At 45.0% G+C, this 21,556-nt stretch overlaps 1 protein-coding gene across 1 annotated transcript in view; it reads right to left on the bottom strand.

Moving 5' to 3' along the window:
* Window positions 1–21,556, bottom strand: part of TOP3B (DNA topoisomerase III beta) — a 139,402-nt gene that overhangs the window by 31,689 nt on the left and 86,157 nt on the right. The window contains exon 10 of the mRNA XM_069215240.1: window positions 8,856–9,010. Coding sequence (XP_069071341.1) covers window positions 8,856–9,010 — 155 coding nt within the window. The remainder of the gene's footprint in view (window positions 1–8,855; window positions 9,011–21,556) is intronic.

The raw sequence follows: 21,556 nt of genomic DNA, 5'->3' as shown, positions 1-21,556 counted from the left end.
TCACTCTACATCTCTGCTGAAGAACAGCTGGTCATGTGGTGAGGGGTGTGAGCAGCAAAGGCACATCCTCAGTATGTAGACATGAAGCCAACAGCTACACACATTCAACAAGTCTTGCCACTGTGCAAAGAACAAGGCTTGAGGGTTATCTGTAGATCCACAGTCCTGCAAGCCAGTGGAACCCTCATCTAAGCAGATCTAGGCAAGGAGCCTACGCATCACCTCACCGAGTTATCTGGCAGAAAACTGAGCCAGGTCCTTGAGGGCCAGGCCCTTCCCCTCATAACCATGCTTCAAACTCAGTTCCAGAGTGGTGGCTTCTAGTCCTCACTCAAGCTTCATTACGCTCAGTTCCAAGCAGTGCGAAACAATGTGTGGCTGATAAACGTCTTTGAGAGTGGTTTGTCTTCTAAAACTACCACAGTCCTATTGAAAGTAACCCTGCCTTTAGATTACGAAATCATTCGGACTTTTTGTTAAAATTCCCAGAAGTTGAGTATAGGGCATTTAAAAAGAAAATCTGCATTTCAGTAGTTTCAGTCTCATTTTATTTTGAGGTGAAATATTTCAATAAATGCCAAAATTGAACGCATCAAAGTATCATTGCGATTGCAAGTTAACCCTCTCCACCGCAATCTTTTTTATTTGTCATATTACTGAGGTGTGGATCGGGCCCTCTCAGGCTTTGGCAACTTTCAGAACATGTCAACTAGGTGATTCCGATGAGCTCCAAAAAAGAGTGAAATGAGTCTGTGATGGCGCAATATCTTTGTGGGGCGCTTGTATTTGTCTGGCCAACGTCTCTTGAAAAGTGATAATGATATCAGTTATTTGATTACATATTGTGGCAGAACTGTCAAGTGCACTCGACTAAAGGGTTGCACATTAAACAGCAGAGATCTCACGTTTCTCCAAATTCCATGTAACCAGAAAAACTTTAGAAGCCCAAAATCAACATTAAAAGTAAAACTGGAGCCTCGACAAGCTTGTGAAAGAACCAGGTTAACGCCACAGGCCAGAAGAAGAGATGAATCGGTTCACAAACCCAACAGCTGGCAGAAGACAATCACAGAGGCAAGTACAGTTATGCAAAATGAGCGCCTGAAAGAGACTAGAGTATGCAAGGGACAGCAGGATGGAGCAGACTGAGGGATGTGAGAAGGTTTTAGCTAAAGTGGATGAAAGCCCAAGGTATTGAGGAACATGAGAAAGAGGGAAAAGCCAGGGAGAGAAGACGCAGCAACATAAATACGACTAGGGTAGGCGGAAAAGAGTCACAAGGAGAAACAGGAGGACAGGAAGAGATTAGGGGCGCAGAGAGGAAGCGCATTAAAGGAAGGATGACAGGACATACAGATTACTTATGAGAAGCTCAGTGCAAGTCACTTAGATGATGGTCACACAAGAACATCTTTAGTTTTTTCTATTAGGTCCCTAAATAATAATTTGGACTGGCAGAGAATTCCAAATTGCTATTGCAGTGCTCGTATGTAGGACATTTTAAATTGCATCCATTCTTCAACTGGGAGCTCATGTTCATCTGTGAGTACAAGAATGATGTTACTGAATTTATTTTGTTCCAGACAGAAGTTGAGCAGCTGTAGACATCACTGCTTTGACAGGGATTAAACAGCCAGAGGTGCTCCAGCTTGACCTGAACAACCTTCATTTTGGATAAAACTGGGCAATGGTCCTGAAATCATTAGGCTCAAGAAAGGGTTTCAATTTCCTTACAGCGAACAAGACAGTTTGGGCTTTGGAGGCTGTTAGTCCAGCATGGTAGGCCGTGGAGAGATGAGAATCAAGCCACACACCCAGTGATTGTGCCCCGGCTGATACAGTAGGAGCCCAGAGAGGTTTTGTCCCTATGGGTGCCTCATTATGGGGTATTCTGATGTTCTAGATTCATTTATGGCATTCAATGTACCTTATATGTAGAAAAACAGAAGCCAAAAAGTGGATTTTCTCCAGTGAGAACACATATAACCACTGCGTTTCAATGAGGCCAGGGCCAAACCCGTCGATAATTTGATGCAGGTGTAGTGTGCAGTAAAGAGATTTTCATAGGCAATACATATTTTTACTGCGCATTATAATGAACGGTTTTACAGATTTATTTTACTCATCCTACCGAACTAAAATAATGAATGTACTAGGAATGGCCTGAGCGTTGTACAATGTAACCTTCTACGCAGAGTACAAACCATGCAATGTCCGCCTTGCTTCATATGCAGTAATGTTGCACATCAGGTTTGTAAGGAAATGCCTCCTTGGCATGGTTACCCCCCTGACTTTTTGCCTTTGCTGATGCTATGTTTTGAATTGAAAGTGTGCTGAGGCCTGCTAACCAGGCCCCAGCACCAGTGTTCTTTCCCTAACCTGTACTTTTGATTCCACAATTGGCACACCCTGGCATCCAGGTAAGTCCCTAGTAACTGGTACCTCTGGTACCAAGGGCCCTGATGCCAGGGAAGGTTTCTAAGGGCTGCAGCATATCTTATGCCACCCTTGGGATCCCTCACTCAGCACAGACACACTGCTTGCCAGCTTGTGTGTGCTGATGAGAACAAAACGAGTAAGTCGACATGGCACTCCCCTCAGGGTGCCATGCCAACCTCACACTGCCTATGCAGTATAGATAAGTCACCCCTCTAGTAGGCCTTATAGCCCTAAGGCAGGGTGCACTATACCATAGGTGAGGGCACCAGTGCATGAGCACTGTGCCCCTACAGTGTCTAAGCCAAACCTTAGACATTGTAAGTGCAGGGTAGCCATAAGAGTATATGGTCTGGGAGTCAGTCAAACACGGACTCCACAGCACTTTAATGGCTACACTGAAAACTGGGAAGTTTGGTATCAAACTTCTCAGCACAATAAATGCACACTGATGCCAGTGTACACTTTATTGTAAAATACACCCCAGAGGGCACCTTAGAGGTGCCCCCTGAAACCTAATCCAACTACCCGTGTAGGCTGACTGGTTCTAGCAGCCTGCCACACTCGAGACATGTTGCTGGCCACATGGGGAGAGTGCCTTTGTCACTCTGTGGCCTGTAACAAAGCCTGCACTGGGTGGAGATGCTATCACCTCCCCCAGGCAGGAGCTGTAACACCTGGCGGTGAGCCTCAAAGGCTTACCCCCTTTGTTCCAGCACCGCAGGGCACTCCAGCTAGTGGAGTTGCCCGCCCCCTCCGGCCACGGCCCCACTTTTGGCGGCAAGGCTGGAGGAGAGAATGAGAATAACAAGGAGGAGTCACTGGCCAGTCAGGACAGCCCATAAGGTGTCCTGAGCTGAAGTGACTCTAACTTTTAGAAATCCTCAGTGGCTCAGTAGATGGAGTGATCTATTCAGACACCCTCTCTGGCCAACAGCAATCTGACTGTAGGAAGGTCCTGCAACAGTTTGCTGAGCTCTTTTCCCTAACCCCTGGTCAGACACACCTGTGTACCCATGATGTGGACACAGGAGACAGCATGCCTGTCAAAAACAAAATATTCAGACAGTCTGATCAAGTTAAGGAAAGCATCAAGGTGGAAGTCCACAAGATGCTGGAATTGGGAGTAATTGAGCACTCTGACAGCCCCTGGACTAGCCCAGTGGTCTTAGTCCCCAAACCTCACACCAAAGATGGAAAGAGAGAGATGAGGTTTTGTGTGGACTACAGAGGACTTAATTCTGTCACCAAGACAGATGCCCATCCCATTCCTAGAGCTGATGAACTGATAGACAAATTAGGTGCTGCCAAATTCTTAAGTACCTTTGACTTAACAGCAGGGTACTGGCAAATCAAAATGGCACCTGGAACAAAAGAAAATACAGCATTCTCCACACCTGATGGGCATTATCAGTTCACTGTTATGCCCTTTGGTTTAAAGAATGCCCCTGCCACCTTCCAAAGGTTGGTGAATCAAGTCCTTGCTGGCTTGGAGTCCTTTAGTGCAGCTTATCTTGACGATATTGCTGTCTTTAGCTCCAACTGGCAGGATCACCTGGTCCACCTGAAGAAGGTTTTGAAGGCTCTGCAATCTGCAGGCCTCTCTATCAAGGCATCCAAATGCCAGATAGGGCAGGGAACTGTGGTTTACTTGGGACACCTTGTAGGTGGAGGCCAAGTTCAGCCACTCCAGCCTAAGATCCAGACTATTCTGGACTGGGCAGCTCCAAAAACCCAGACTCAAGTCAGGGCATTCCTTGGCTTGACTGGGTACTATAGGAGGTTTGTGAAGGGATATGGATCCATTGTGACAGCCCTCACAGAACTCACCTCCAAGAAAATGCCCAAGAAGGTAAACTGGACTGTAGAATGCCAACAGGCCTTTGACACCCTGAAACAAGCAATGTGCACAGCACCAGTTCTAAAAGCTCCAGATTACTCCAAGCAGTTCATTGTGCAGACAGATGCCTCTGAACATGGGATAGGGGCAGTTTTGTCCCAAACAACTGATGATGGCCTTGACCAGCCTGTTGCTTTCATTAGCAGGAGGTTACTCCCCAGGGAGCAGCGTTGGAGTGCCATTGAGAGGGAGGCCTTTGCTGTGGTTTGGTCCCTGAAGAAGCTGAGACCATACCTCTTTGGTACTCACTTCCTAGTTCAAACTGACCACAGACCTCTCAGATGGCTGATGCAAATGAAAGGTGAAAATCCAAAACTGTTGAGGTGGTCCATCTCCCTACAGGGAATGGACTTTATAATGGAACACAGACCTGGGACTGCCCATGCCAATGCAGATGGCCTTTCCAGGTTCTTCCACTTAGAAAATGAAGACTCTCTTGGGAAAGGTTAGTCTCATCCTCTTTCGTTTGGGGGGGGGGTTGTGTAAGGAAATGCCTCCTTGGCATGGTTACCCCCTGACTTTTTGCCTTTGCTGATGCTATGTTTTGAATTGAAAGTGTGCTGAGGCCTGCTAACCAGGCCCCAGCACCAGTGTTCTTTCCCTAACCTGTACCTTTGTCTCCACAATTGGCACACCCTGGCATCCAGGTAAGTCCCTTGTAACTGGTACCTCTGGTACCAAGGGCCCTGATGCCAGGGAAGGTTTCTAAGGGCTGCAGCATATCTTATGCCACCCTAGGGATCCCTCACTCAGCACAGACACACTGCTTGCCAGCTTGTGTGTGCTGATGAGAACAAAACGAGTAAGTCGACATGGCACTCCCCTCAGGGTGCCATGCCAACCTCACACTGCCTATGCAGTATAGATAAGTCACCCCTCTAGTAGGCCTTACAGCCCTAAGGCAGGGTGCACTATACCATAGGTGAGGGCACCAGTGCATGAGCACTGTGCCCCTACAGTGTCTAAGCCAAACCTTAGACATTGTAAGTGCAGGGTAGCCATAAGAGTATATGGTCTGGGAGTGTGTCAAACACGGACTCCACAGCACCATAATGGCTACACTGAAAACTGGGAAGTTTGGTATCAAACTTCTCAGCACAATAAATGCACACTGATGCCAGTGTACACTTTATTGTAAAATACACCCCAGAGGGCACCTTAGAGGTGCCCCCTGAAACCTAATCCAACTACCCGTGTAGGCTGACTGGTTCTAGCAGCCTGCCACACTCGAGACATGTTGCTGGCCACATGGGGAGAGTGCCTTTGTCACTCTGTGGCCTGTAACAAAGCCTGCACTGGGTGGAGATGCTATCACCTCCCCCAGGCAGGAGCTGTAACACCTGGCGGTGATCCTCAAAGGCTTACCCCCTTTGTTCCAGCACCGCAGGGCACTCCAGCTAGTGGAGTTGCCCGTCCCCTCCGGCCACGGCCCCACTTTTGGCGGCAAGGCCGGAGGAGATAATGAGAATAACAAGGAGGAGTCACTGGCCAGTCAGGACAGCCCCTAAGGTGTCCTGAGCTGAAGTAACTCTAACTTTTAGAAATCCTCCATCTTGCAGATGGAGGATTCCCCCAATAGGGATAGGAATGTGACCCCCTCCCCTTGGGAGGAGGCCCAAAGAGGGTGTACCCACCCTCAGGGCTAGTAGCCATTGGCTACTAACCCCCCAGACCTAAACACGCCCTTAAATTTAGTATTTAAGGGCTCCCCTGAACCTAAGAATTTAGATTCCTGCAACTACAAGAAGAAGAGGACTGCTGAGCTGAAAGACCCCTGCAGAAGAAGAAAAGAAGACACCAACTGCTTTGGCCCCAGTCCTACCGGCCTGTCTCCTGCCTTCTAAAGAACCCTGCTCCAGCGACGCTTTCCCCAGGACCAGCGACCTCTGAATCCTCAGAGGACTGCCCTGCTTCAAGAGAAACAAACTCCAGAGGACAGCGGCCCTGTTCCAAAAAGACTGCAACTTTGTTTCAGAGGAGCAGATTTAAAGGCCCCTGCAATCCCCGCAAGAAGCGTGAGACTTGCAACACTGCACCCGGCGACCCCGACTCGACTGGTGGAGAAATAACACCTCAGGGAGGACCCTCCGGCGACTCGGAGACTGTGAGTAACCAAAGTTGTCCCCCCTGACCCCCCACAGCGACGCCTGCAGAGGGAATCCCCCGGCTCCCCCTGACCGCGACTGCCTGACTCTAAAATCCCAACAGCTGGAAAAGACCCTGCAACCGCAGCCCCCAGCACCTGAAGGATCGGAACTCCAGTGCAGGAGTGACCCCCAGGAGGCCCTCTCCCTTGCCCAGGTGGTGGCTACCCCGAGGAGCCCCCCCCTTGCCTGCCTGCACCGCTGAAGAGACCCCTTGGTCTCCCATTGAAATCCATTGGAAACCCGACGTGTGTTTGCACACTGCACCCAGCCGCCCCAGTGCCGCTGAGGGTGTACTTTTTGTGTGAGCTTGTGTCCCCCACGGTGCCCTACAAAACCCCCCTGGCCTGCCCTCCGAAGACGTGGGTACTTACCTGCTGGCAGACTGGAACCGGGGCACCCCCTTCTCTCCATTGAAGCCTATGCGTTTTGGGCACCACTTTGAACTCTGCACCTGACCGGCCCTGAGCTGCTGGTGTGGTAACTTTGGGGTTGCTCTGAACCCCCAACGGTGGGCTACCTTGGACCCCAATCTTAACCCCGTAGGTGGTTTACTTACCTGCAAAACCTAACAATACTTTACCTCCCCCAGGAACTGTGAAAATTGCACTGTGTCCACTTTTAAAACAGCTAAATGTGTTTTATGTAAAAAGTATATATGCTACTGTAATTATTCAAAGTTCCTAAAGTACTTACCTGCAATACCTTTCAAATGAGATATTACATGTAGAATTTGAACCTGTGGTTCTTAAAATAAAGTAAGAAAATATATTTTTCTATACAAAAACCTATTGGCTGGAATTGTCTCTGAGTGTGTGTTCCTCATTTATTGCCTGTGTGTATGTACAACAAATGCTTAACACTACTCCTTTGATAAGCCTACTGCTCGACCACACTACCACAAAATAGAGCATTAGTATTGTCTCTTTTTGCCTCTATCTTACCTCTAAGGGGAACCCTTGGACTCTGTGCATACTATTCCTTACTTTGAAATAGTGCATACAGAGCCAACTTCCTACAAGGTTCTACTGACGTACTATCTTGCTGTGGCAGCACTCAAGTGCTTCACAACACACGACATGTAGGCTCCTAGGCACATTGTATCACGTGCGTCTGTATCACGTGCGTCTGTATCACATGCGTCTGCTGGTCCAGGTGTTGTCCATGTCCCCAACCCTAGAGGTCCCCTTACATGGCCACTGCAGAGGACATCTGGTGACCTGCACAAAGAGCATTGCTCCTTCTGCCAGTTTGAGGTACTTAGGTAAACATAAAGATGATGGGCGGAGTCCTTGAATTCATTTGAGCCACAGACCATTACTAGCAGCCAGTTCACCTATTTTCACCCACTGTGCCACTCCAGACAGGAACCTCCCATATGCAAATCAAGCTTGGTCCTGCGCGATTAGTAACACTCCAGACTGAACAGCCAGGCCAGGTCTCCTTGGTACAGTAAACAAGCAGACTGGTGTCAGCCTGTTGGGCTCAACATTGAAGTGTAGCTGGATTCCTAGGCAAGTGAGCACAAGATCCATGCCTGAACACACCTCACTGAGGAAAGCAAAAAGGTGATAGGTGGAATGCTTGACATAATCTCAGCCACTCATAATTACTCTGGGGTTTCTATCAATCTTTTGTACTTTGCGGTAGGCAAATTGGAACAAAAGAGAGGAGTGGAGCAAAGGGAACCGGTTTCACTGCCTTCCCTATGAAAAGATTTGTAATCGTAAACACTCCAAGGCTGCTCATTCAAGGATGGGAGCTGGCACACTAACCACACTTCATGCATCCCACATGCTGGAAGGTGCTCCAGAAACCAGGAGTCCCTGGCAAAGACCACATTTGTAGGCACATCCTGGACAACATAAAAAAGACAGCATTGCTTTACCAAAGGACACCCTGTGAAAGAGCCCTGCGGCATACGTTTGCAACAATCCACCAGAAGGCAAATTAAATCCTTAATGGAGTTAAGAGCAACACTGTTTCAATAAGGCTACTTAACCTTATCGAAAAGTGAAGCCACGCCCAGCAGCAGAGCAAAGGTAGCCTTGATCTGCTTTTCCAATATCCCAGTTCACTGGTGCTGCAATCAAATCAATCAATCTATGCAGGCCATAAATTCATGCACAGTAGATTGTTATTTTTCGTTGTGATGGTATAAACCACAATATGAGGGACAACATTTTTAAATAAATCTCAGCCACTGGTAGCTACTCAGGACTACATCGCTACACATACAGCATAGACAGAAGAATAACAACTTTAAATACAACGCATCCGAGTCATCCTCCATGCATTGAAAGCAGAGGAACACATGTAATGCAATCTCTATGCACAGTACATACGAAATCAAGACCTCTGCTACCAGTACATACCGTATCCGACCAGTATGGATTGTTGGCCTGTTGCCGCAGACACCCCTTTAGGTCGAAGTTTTCTGGGTAGTGGGTGGTCTCCGTTCGAGGGTAGCTGATGTAGCCTTGCGTGTACAATCGCTCCGCAATCTGCATGGTGTGCTGGGGGCCCATTCCTACCAAGGAATGAATTAGGTAGTAAAACTTTTGCATCAAGAAAACAACATTCCTTCGGTACACCTGCATAGATTGCTTCCTGGTAAATAGAGCCTTCACTCAACCAGAATCCAATGGGAAGAGAGTGACCCAGAACTAAATGCACCTACTGAGGCCATGCCTAACTCTTCAGCTTCCAAAGCCATGAATGAATCTCTCTAGCGACACACGCCTATCTGGCTTCTCGGCGCTCCGAGGCTGCACTCTCCATGTTCCTGACTTCCACTACCTCTGCTTCTTACTTTCTCAGTACTTACCCTCTTTCACCTTCTGGAGCTTTTAACACAGTCGTAGCACTAACCGTCAGCAACTAACACCTCCCTGAGAAACACAGGAAGTGTCACATCGCTGTCACCTGGCGCTTTGCTTTCTGTGCCCCTGCCCAGATCAGCCAATGTACTCCATGGCTCGAGCCACAGCCTGCTATTGTGCTGCCTTTAGCACTATCTCATTCTTCGGTTTCTCCCACTATATGCCAAGGACACAAACAACCTTTTTTCCCCTTCCCAAAGTTCACCCCTCACCTTAAATGCCCAATTCAAGGAATGCTGCTGTTCCTCACAAGACACCCTACATTCCCCTTTGTGGTCTGTAATTATGACCTGCATGTTCCATTTCGCTTTTTTAGTCTAAGTCTTAGGCCAGAAGTGGTGTATTTTTGACTGTCAGCATCACCAAAAGACTGCTTCCTGGACTAAAGGTTTTCTTTTTTTTTTTTTTTTAGGTTGAGCATAGCAGCGCACAAGAGCTCCTTTTCCGACGTGTTGGTATCTATGTGAGCTTTTAACCACACCCACCACTTTCACTCGTTAGTGGGCTTGCCTTTCAAAAATCTTTTGATGACATTCATAAATGCTTTACATTTGTCCCTCCTTGGGCAGTTTTGTAACCGCCTTGGCCATTGGCCCTGTTACAAGGATAAATGCACTTCTGCCGAAGTTGACTGTGAGTGAACTTCTTTTTTCTTTTGTGTCTCTCCTTCGCGCTCATGCCGGCCGTAGCACTGTAAATCGGCTCGCTTATGTCAACTGTTTTACTTTTCATTTTCAATTTATAGAAAAGTGCAGTTAGGAATTTACAACGCTAATAGCTCTAACTCGAGCAAACGCAAGACCAATTGCATTGCAAATGCTTGTTATTTTTTATTTTCAGCAGGAGCACAGAATGCGGATCCGATGTGGTAACTGCAGACAGTGTACAAAAGGGAAACACATTCTAAAGCACAGAAAAATGCATCCCTCACAGAGTTGGAGGTGTCACCATTATTATAGTCTATTCTTGTTGTTGTGTGGCATTGTGGTGCTTTCGGAGACCACGCCTTTTCACGATTGCTCACTCATATGAACAACATGCTGGACGCGCAGTTTCACAACAATTATGCATACAGAAAAGTACACAAGTACACAGCAACAGATAGCTCCTCTCTAGATTCTCTCTACATGTCGACATTCTAGCCAAGTGCTCTTCTCTGCAGCGAGTCAGGTTTGAAAGCAACAGGGGTGGAATCTTTCTTTCGCCTCTAGATAACAGTGGGGATGGTGACCAGCCTATTGCCAACATATCTGCTTTCAATGCCTCTAGGCCTCCAGAACAGAATTAGGAGAGCTGACAATACAGCGATTATTTTTTCTACCCTCCCTGGCAATGAAACAATTATCTTCTGTTCTGTGCTGGTTCCATCCAATGCTTCTGTCTGGCTTTGGGCCATCAGGCTCCTGCCATTTAGCCTCCTCTTCCCAAGAAGTGTCTTTGTTTATTATTTCTGGCCTCAAGTTCCACAGTCTTTGGCATATAATATCCTGACGGTAGCTTACCCAAGTGAGGCGGGTCCCCAACTTTCAAGAGGATTATTTTCTGTTTCCTAATGCTCTACAAGAAATGTGATGTCGTATGAATGGATATAAAACTAGAGAGTAAACAGTAGATAGGTAACAATACTTCCCACTATATTTCTCAATTCTTGATGTCCACATTTGTGGCCTTTCCTGTTCTTTAGCATACAGCTGGCTCCCATTCGGTCAGGGATGCATAGGTTGAGGCAACAATTTTCATCGAAAAGTATAGGGTAGCGTAGGTACTCCTTTTGCTTTTGCCTTCTTTTACCATAACCTTATTTTAGTACTCATCACTTTCAATAACCAAACCTCTCGCACGTCCAGATCCAATTCAGGCTCATTATTCCATCCTACATTGTAAGAGCTGCCCTCAGCATGTACATCACTATGGCAACATATGATTACAGATGAAAAGCATGGTTTAATAAAGCACACTCATTACAGTTAGTAAAACGTAAGACCTAATACTCTGAAAACAGAAATTATTATTCCAAATCAAAAATATACAAGAGTTATCTTGGACAGAAAAAGGGGGTGCTGTAGCTGAAAGGCCGAATTTGTGGCACAAAACTCTGGAGTCAAAGTGGTTGGTTGCTCCAGAGGCCTAGAATATGGAAGAAGCAGACGGTAGCCCTGAAGGGGTGCAGGGATGTTCATCTGGGGGTCACTAGACATCCTGAATGTACAGCATCCTCCAGATCCCAAGCTAAATGTCTGATGCTATATGGCTCCCTGTGCATCTTTTCCTCCTGTCTCCATTCCCAGATTAAAAACAGACAGAGCACAACCGTAGGGGTGAGAACAGAAACTGAGCACCCAGAGAACAGAACATCATCCAGCAACCTCCAGCTACCCCCTTCTCTCTCAGCCCCAGAGCCCTTCTCTCTAACACCGCTCTCCAGGCTCACACACTAATGGAACACGAGTCTATAAGATCTGAGTGTTTACGTCTCAACCACACATAGCTGCCTTTTCAACCACTGCCCGCCTGTACCATGGGAGCCAGAGAACCAGTGCTGGGAGAAAGCATGCCTCTCCTTGGTCCGAGTGAACTAGAGGTAAATACCCAGTAATTCAAATACAAAGCTGTATACTTTTATCCCAATTTTACGTGTTGTCAATAACTATAGATATGGAAACTGAGGCACAGGGAGATAGACAATGTTACCAAAATCACACAATGTGTTCATATTAAGAAATTGACATTTGAATCCTGGTCCTTTAAGTCCACTTTGCAACTTACCCAGAGTTGTACAATTTATCCCAGGTGGCAGCTACATGGCACGAGTAACGATAAGTCTCATCGCCCATGCAGTAGAAGTGACCAAAGAAGTCGCCCTTCATGGCGACTATATTCAGCCAGTGGAAAATGACCGTCTTTGCAGCAGCAAAGGATGCTTTCAACCAGAGACTGCTAAACCGGAGACAGCGTACCAGAAGCATTGCACACCGACTCTTGTACATTTTCAGTCATTGGCTTGGATCATCATTAGTAAGTAAGACTTTCTACATTTTTAAAGGTTGTTTTGCATTTTAGGTGGTATGGTTTCCTCCCTATGAAGTGTTCTATAACATGTTCCTGCAGTCATCAAAGGACGCTTTTGTCAGCGGTCCAACCTAGTTTGTATAAATACACAGATGGTCACATGATAGCTCCTTCGGTGTCTGTGCAGATCCCTACGAGTGCAACATGCCCGTGGAATGCCAAGGATTCCACTCGCTTCGATGGCAGTCTGCGCCCTGATCCCCTTGGAATGTCCGGGATAATGTACCACGGTTACCATGGCAACGCTGAAAACAACCCACAACAGGAGTCCCTGAGTGATGAAAGATGGAGCTACGTGACTTTAGTAGTGGGACCACTTCAAACAAAGCCATCCTGACATAACCACAACAAAAAAACAGAAAACAGGGTTTTCATAGACTACACATGTTAGGAATTGTACAGTGGAGACACGCTTTCAGGAAGTTTGTAACTGACGTGTCCCCTGCAGCACCTTATCTTAGACTGGTATTCGACAAGCCGGATGCTTGTTTGTGCGCAATGTGTAAAGAAATAAAAACTCCACCGTAAAAGTAAAAAAAGAAAATGGACTTCCTCCCGGCCCAATGTCTGGCCTCACATCTATTTATTCACCAACACTCCTTGAAACCCAAGTAGGAGAGCAGCACAGCGCAAGACGTCAACACTCAAAGCTCGCCATTAGCATAAGCAAGACTTTCTATATCCTACTTGTGTAGCTTCTGGGTGGCTTAAGTACCTAAGACATTTATTTTTAGTGATTCATAGGTTACCAAGTGTCAGCCATTTTGTGGTCACTTCAGAGAGCTAGAATATAAACAAAGATTTTTTTTAATGAAAACGTTCTGTATTTCAGTTCTATTCCAGATTGCAATTGTACGGCCTACTCACTTGTTGCACTGAATAGATAAAGAATAACATGCTGTCAGGTGATCTCAAAATGACTGGAAAGTCTGAAAACTGTCATGGCAAGCGCCCAGCAGTCAGCAAACACAAAATGTTGCACTACAGAACAAAGAATGCCTGCTGTGCAAGACTGGCCTTAGAGTGTCTGACAAGTCCTGTTCCATGCACTGCACGACTTAGGGTTACAGCTTCATGATGTCAAGAACTGCCTGCTGTCAGGAGTCTCTTGCCAGAACAGCAGTTGCCACAGGAGAGAGATGTGGGTATGTATGAGAGAAGCTGCATGAGTGACAGTGCACACAGATTCTCTGCAAAATCAAGTGCCTTCTGTCCTCAGTGGGGAGTCCTGCAACTGCACTGACCACGCCCATCCGTGTCCCTGAAACTGTTTACCGGGTCTTTTCTGAAGTTTATCGGATTAGCACTGGTGCAAATGGCACATCACGCTAACACTCAACTCACCATCAAATAGTAAAACCGGTAAATTACTACCCACTAAGTGCTCAAGAAATTAACCTCTGCCATCCCCAAATGACATGATTCTCAACACCAGTGAAACACTCGTCATCTCACAGAGTGGCCTCAGCGATGCAATGTTCACTGGCCTTCCTCAGAGACCTCTGGCTGCCTTTTCAAGGTGATGCATGCCCTGACGCGATACTCGCCTACTTAATTATAGTTGTGACAATTCCTCCTTCCTCTGTCAGACTCTCCACAATCATTACCTTGATTCTTTATGAATTACTTTTTAAAGATTTGTCTCTTTCCCAGTAAATAAATTGTATGTTGCTTATTTACACACGTCTTGTAACTATGTCCCAGAGAATGTAACTTCCTGCATGACTCATTTGTACCTTTGACGGTGGGCATCCTAGAACTCTGCGTGAGATGGTTTCTAGGGAGCTTGGAAGGGTTGAGAGAAGGTGAAGGCTGGGAGTTGGTGAAGCAGCTGCTCTTGATGGACTGGGTCTACTCTTTGTATTGATCCTGAGTAAACCCTGGAAACATCACGTCTGCCTCTCGTATGGTTTTCTACGTAGGTGACGAGGAGAAAGAGCAAGCCGTGCGAGAAGACCTCAATGTCATTGTCTAGCTGAGACTGCATATTACGACCAGCAGAGGATTTTATTTTTTGGCACTTGTAGATGTATCTGCCAATCACACCGCTCAGGACATTGCCGCTCTTGGAGTGCTTGCTACCCCAGCATTGCTGAGGAGTGTACTCTGGTACATTGCCTCTCAAGTGTTGCAGGAGCTCGAGCGCTACAACAGTGAAGCTCATGCGCTTCATCTGAAGGAAAGCTATGCGTATGCTCCAATTTCACTGCTCGAGCGCTTTACCTAAAGAAAATCAACAACAATCTAGCACGTGATTTCTGCTGCTCAGTAGCTCCGCTCCAGCTGGACATTGTCCGCGAGTCCGTGCTGCCGCTGTCTAACTCTTCGGCAGCCCTCATCTAGTCAATGGCCTCACTTGCGCTGCAGTCATGCTGGTGTGCCACGTCATATGGTGTGTGGCCACGGCCATTTTGACTTGGGCTCATCTCTGTGCCTGCTATGCAGAATGGACTGATCAATCAGGCCAAGAAGTCTCAGTGGTCAAACCTGACATTTTGGTTTAGGTCATCTTTGCTCCAGCTGCACAGAATAATGAATGCATCCCTCTGCATCTTCTGTTTTTCTTTTCAAATTTACTAGCCGATTGGCTTTGTGTTTGTATTTAGTATTACCATGCAGAAAGTAAAAGCACCTCCATTTTTCCCCCTCACCTGGTGATCCTTCCATTCAATGGCAAAACTGGAAACAAGTTTTTCACCCACTATACTAGAATCTGTGGGACCTCTGAGTGCAGAATGTAAAATGGCACCATTAATGCACTGTTTAGGTCCTGAAGGTTAAGAGGTTTTTGAAAATCTCCCTGATCTATCTTCAAAGGAAGCAGATAATCTAAATGAGTATACCATTTGTTTAAAAATGTACATTTGCATTATCTTACAGAACTTAGTACTGTCTTAGAATGTTACCATTTTGGTAAAATAATGCAAAGATCTGGTGAATCTATTGAAGATTATGTAACTCTACTGAGAAAGTTAGCATCAACTTGCAACTTACGGGCAGCCACTGAAGAACATTAATGAGATTAGTTTACGTTAGATTGCATGTTGGAAAAGGCTAAACAATCTATATGGAGATGGACAACCCTTCTCTGAAAGAAGTACTTAACATGGATAAAACGTATGAACACCCTCAGGCTTGTGTAAACGTTATTTGCAAAAAATCCATTTACTATGATTGAGGGGCTAATGAAAGATGTGCTTGATGAAAGCAGTTCTGGGTGCAAAACAAGGGTCTAAAACTGTGAAAAAGTTTTAGGGGAAAATGTTTCAGGTTTGGCAAACTGGGACTTCTGGCCAACTTTAAAGATTGTCTAGGGTGGAAGGTAGTGTGCAAAGAGTATGGCAAGAACGGTCACTCCATAAATTGCTACAGGTTGTGAAGACTACCTGTAGCAATTTAAGGAAAGAAGAAAGAAGGTTAAAAGAGTGAATGATCAAGCAAGAGAATGAGGAAATAACTTTGCAAATGAAATATAGGATTCTCTATGGACCGTTTGAGGAACAACAAATTAATTGGGTTTCGGTCAAGATGTTATTTTATTCAGGTGCAAAAATAACATGAATTCCGAAATAATTTTTTAAAAAAGAACCTAAAACATAGGGTAAAACTACTTAAACCTGACATCCATCCAAATGGTTATGGAGGAGAGCCCATTAAGTTGTTGGGTTATTTTTGGGGAACAATAGAATTTGGAGGTATATTAGTCCCAGGGAAGATTTACGTTTTATCAAAGAGGATCCCTTAATAAGTTGGTTCTATCAAAGGGACTTATCAGTATTCGTAGATCTCAATGAAGTTCCGTCTGTCAGAGTGAAGGAAAGGGAAGAGGTTGCTGGGGTTATCCAAGGTCCTGTAAAACGGCTTTAGTATAAAGAGCTTTTTCCTGAACTCTTCAATTAGAGTCTAGCATGTTTAAAGGAATATGTCCATCTTATAAAACCTAAACCTGCTTCACAGCCAAATGTGGGAAAAGTTAGAAACCCTTGATGGTCATGAAAGTGATGTTAACAGAAATTGAGAAACTGAAACAGAGTGGACTCATTCAGGAGGTCGAAGTGACAGAAAGGTTAGCTCCCATTGTAATGGCTCATAAAGCAAATGATGATGCAACGATGTGTGACAGATTAAGGGAGTTGAGCAAGTGTGTAATAGTTCCTCATTATCCCTTGCCCAACATAAAAGAAGTGCTATATTGTTTAGATGGTACCAGGCATTTTTCTACTCTTGATTTGACATCTGCTTACCACCAGATCACTTCAGTAAGAGTTGTCATCATTTGCTATGCTGGTTGATACCTACACGTTTTCACATATGCCTAGTAAGTTGATTTCAGCCTCGCAAGTTTCCCAAACATATATGGATAATGTTTTGAGAGGAATTGGTGCAGTTAAGATGTATCAAGATGACGTTTTGTTTTATGGTATAGCTCAGGAAGAACCCAATGTCACGCTGCTGGAAGTTCTGAAGAGGCTAGCAGCAAAAGGCCTTAATCTCAAGTTAGAAAAATGCAAGCTTTATGTCTCTGAAATAGAGTATCTGGGAAATACAATCATTTCAATGGGAATACAACCTATAGAAGACCTGGTAAGCGTCATAAATGAGATGCCTAGTCCTGAGAAAAAAGACAAACTGTTGAAAGTTTAAGGTTCTGTAGAGTACCATAGTACATTTGTTTCAGGTTTTATTAGGAAATGTAGATGCATGAGGGACTTGTTGAAAAAGGGAGAAAGATTTGTATGGTCTTCGGATTGTGATAAGGAGTTCAATGGCATTAAGCAATGTTTTAGTACGGCTTCTAGCTTAAGTAGTTTCAAGCCAGGGGCAAAGACCATTTTGATGACTGATGCCAGCTCGAAATGCCTTAGCGCGATCCTGATGCAGGGGTCCGATGGTCAGGAGAAAACCATCAACTTCGTTTCATGTGGACTGAAAAGGGCTGAAGTCACTTATTCAGTCACTGAGCGGGAAAAACTGGCTGTATATTAAGGCGTGAGAAAGCTCAGGACATTTTTATGTGGCCATTGTTTCAAAGTCAAGACTGCCCATAAATAGCTGAAAGAAGTTTTCAATGAAAAAGGGATTGATGCGATCTCGAATAGGATTCGAAGATGAGTAGTAGCTCTGCAGGAGTTTGATTCTGCCTTAACGTATCTTCAAAGTGTGATGAATGTGGTGGCAGTTTGTTTTTCTAGAAAGTGTGTGAGCAGTACTAATGATGAATACTTGAACAGTGAATCTTTTGAAGATGAGTAGGTGAAGAAGTCAGAGTGTGTAGGATTTCGGGCGTTATAATGCAGGAAGAGGAATGGAATGAAGAACTGGCAGGAGATCAAGTTTTACAGGAGGTGATTTGCAAGTCAAAGGAAAGATGGAAATTTAAGGACAAGGTAAATGAAAATACAAAGGTGTTTTGGCATATAAGGGATGAACATTCCCTTGTAGATGGTATAGTTATGAGAGGAAGCAGAATTGTGCCTCCCTATAATATGAGAAAGAAAGTAATTGAAAAAGCTCATGAGGGTCATGCTGGAATTTCTAAAACCAAGGAGAGAATAAGGGAAAGTTATTGATGGCAGGGAATGGATGTGTCAATTGAAAGGGTTGTGAGGGATTGTTCTGCATGTAGGATTAGCGATAAAATCTTGAAATGTAGGCGTCAATCCATGGTGATTAGGGAGCTGGCATCTCGTCCCTGGATAGATATCACTTTGGATCCTGAGTTTTTAGACACGAGAGGGATTAAGCATAAAAAGACGGCATTTTATCATCCAAAAACCAATAGTAACGATTTTCCAAAGCATTGAAGGAATCTACGTAACATTCTTTAATTAATGGTGGGAACTGGATAGAGGGTTTCAGTAAGGAAGTGCAAATGCATAGGTTGACTCCACATTCTATGAAAGGTGTGTCACCCTTTGAACTATTTTGGAAGAGGACTCCCAAATGCCTCACGTGTCCGTCTTGAGTGGAAAACGGCATTTACAATGTGGGCTGAGCCAAACGTGCCGTTTCCACACAAGCAGAACAACATTTGTGTAAACCACAACTCTGCCTTAACTACGTATATAGGTGGGGCAGTTTTCTGGGGGGGGAGGTTTAAGAGCTCAGGGCGGGGAGGGGAAGGGGTAGTTTTAAGAGGAGGACGGGATCAGCTTCAGGGCTCAAGGTGGGAGGGTCAGGGGTAGTTTTAAAGGCAGGAGTCGGGTTTTAGGGCTCAGGGTGGGGAGGATAACAGGAGTTTTTAGGGGTGCAGGTCAGTTTTATGACTCAGGGTGGGGGGCTAATGTCGGGGTAGTTTCTGGCAGGGGGCAGGGTTTTAGGCCTCAGGGTAGGGGGATGGGATGGGGTAGTTTTGAGGGCTGGGTCGGTTAAGGGCTCAGGGTGGGGGAGGGGCAGTTTTAGGGGGTCGGTGGATTGCAGGTCTGGGGTATTGCATGTTAGGGCACAGGGTGGCCGGTGGTGTCTGCAGTGTGAAATTTACCATGCATATTCCTTTACCAATCATGCTTTTGCAATGAAATTTGTTGTAAATGCATGCGTGATAAAGGCTTGTGTGGTAAAGACGCAGTCGGGGTTCAGACCGCATTGTTTAGACATGTGTGGTTTAGGCATGCATGGCTGTATCATACAACCGTCTTGAGTGAATGAGAAACAAACACACTGTGGGGTGAGGTGTGTGATGCAGGGGCTACCCAGAACGAAAAAGACAAAGAGAAGAATATGAAGGTAGATCATGACAGGCGCAAAGCTGCCAAAGAAACAAGACTGTATCTCGGTGAATGGGTCAGAATAATAAAAATAAAAAAAACAGGAAGGAGGAGTTGATGTTAATTTTAGTTAGACTTTGAGGGTGACAAAGTTGTTCAGAAATGCTGTTAAAACAGAGGATCACAGAATTTGGAATTTCGGAAGAGTTGCCAAGTTGTGTCAGGCATCCGGTTTCGCCAACGTGCCACCAACAGACGCCTACTGCATGGATAAGCCAGAAGACAGAAGTAGTATTCCTGAAGTGAAAGAAGCCTGTTCTATGGATACACAAGATGGCAGGGAGAAAAGTTCTTGGGCTGGAAAGAAGCTTGTTTATCTAAAGATTTTGTGTAAGCTTGTTGTGCGTTAAACCTTGGTGAGGGGGATTAACAAAAATATACATGTTTGTCCAATATGAGGGAGGTGTGTGTTATTTGTACATATGTTTGTCAAATGAGAGGGACATGTGTGGTATCGCAGGTGAGTATTCTAGACATTTGTTTGAGATTTTATTTCTTGGGAGCCTGGAATGTTTGACAGAAGTTGAAGGTTGGGAGTTGGTGAATAAGCTGCTCCTGGTGGATGTGGTCTATTCTTTGTATTGATCCCGAATAAACCCTGGAAACTCCACATCTACCTCTTGTATGCTTTTCCACATTGACATTACACAACACCAGATATTTGACTCCAACAGTCAAAGCATGGCCTCCTCTTGAGACAACCTGTGTGCATTATTTATCTTTCACTCAACACACTTTGTCCAATTCTGACCTTTGTGTATAATTAATGCTTCAATTTTCTCTGCTTTGGTATCTCCCTGGGTAGAAGAAAGGTGTTGTTAATCTATTATTGAAAAGAGTGACCTGCAGAACTTTGGGTCTGATTCACAAAGGTAAGTTACACTTTCAAGTTTACACTTTGTAGTAAGCTTACTATTTCCTGTATTCACAAACTCTAATAATACATTTACTACAAAACTGTAAGTTGCATGTCTCATCCCTCTCTCCTCCCCCAGAGTAACATAATTGCCTTACTCTTGTGTCGGTGGATGATGTCCCACCATAAGCCCCACCCTGACCCCGCCATACCCCTCCCTAACCCCATCCCCTTTATTAGTAAGTCTGCCCCTTTTCCCACCAACTCCCCTACGTCCCTCTCACATTTACTGCTAAAATCTATACTTACATATGCAGAGAATCCGCAGTCGGGGTGGAGAACTCTGTGCATGTAAGTATAGGCTAAACACAGACTTTGTAATACTACAAATTGCTATTTGTGAATCAGACCCTTAGTGTTTCAAATAATTCTTGGCCATAGAAAAACACGTGAGTGACCTTACATCTGCTTTCCAAGATAGGAAAGATGGATAGGAAAGACCCAAGAGGTCTAGGTCACGTCATAACACAGAAATGGCTTTGGTCTCTATTTTAGATGAGCTCCAACTGACACTACATGTGGGCACTAGATTAGCTCACTTTTATTGGACCTCCCTGACGCTTCTGATACCATTTTTCATATTAATCTTTCATTCAATTGCATGAGATTGGCCACCAGGATAAAGCTCTGTTATAGATCATCTCTTATCTAAACCTTCTTTTATTCTGTAATTAATCTAGTGAAGCTCCTTTCATTCCATAATTAAGCTAGCGAAGCAAGGCATACCTGAGGGGTCTTCATTTATTCCAACCTAGTTTAACATCTATGTTGCCCCTCTGAAATAGTTAATTAGGTCAGTTGGCTTCACATTTATGACTTCATAGACAATACACAGATTGTCTTCTACTTTGATGATACAGCAGGTGGTGGTAAAGAGAAGTTGTAAAACTGTCTCAAAGCATTGGCTTCTTGGGTGACAGGTAATGCCTTGAAGTTTAATATGCAAAAGACTGATTCTAATTTTAGAGGGCCCCACTGTAGGAAGATCGCTATCATTGTAGTGTATCAATGCATGCAGACAGTCCAGCCGACCCCTTATTGGTTCACAGGCCTTTATTAATAATTCCAAATTCTCTTTTTGTGGTATTATGGGCGAGGAGTTTTGGGCTTATCAGAGGGTAGCGTTAAGCATTTGTTGAAGACACAAATTCAATAAAAGAGACATACACATTCAAGAAGAAACTTGAGATCAATTTAGAAAAATAGTACAGATTTTTATATTATTTCAGGCCCTAAGATCAATAAGATCGGAAGTACTTTTGAGTTTTGTGATTTTTAAAGGTAAATACAGCAGTCAAATTGGAGGCATGAGCCTCGAACGCAGTAATGTTATCCTTTCGGAAAAATATACACTGCATAGGGTCACTTTATATGACTCACAGAACTGTTCTTGTTGACCCAACGTAAGTAGGGGCCAAGGTCCTAGGAAGCACCAACAGCCC

The sequence above is a fragment of the Pleurodeles waltl genome, chromosome 11 (assembly GCF_031143425.1).
Source record: "Pleurodeles waltl isolate 20211129_DDA chromosome 11, aPleWal1.hap1.20221129, whole genome shotgun sequence".
Taxonomy (NCBI): domain Eukaryota; kingdom Metazoa; phylum Chordata; class Amphibia; order Caudata; family Salamandridae; genus Pleurodeles; species Pleurodeles waltl.
This window is presented reverse-complemented; position numbering and strand designations above follow the sequence as displayed.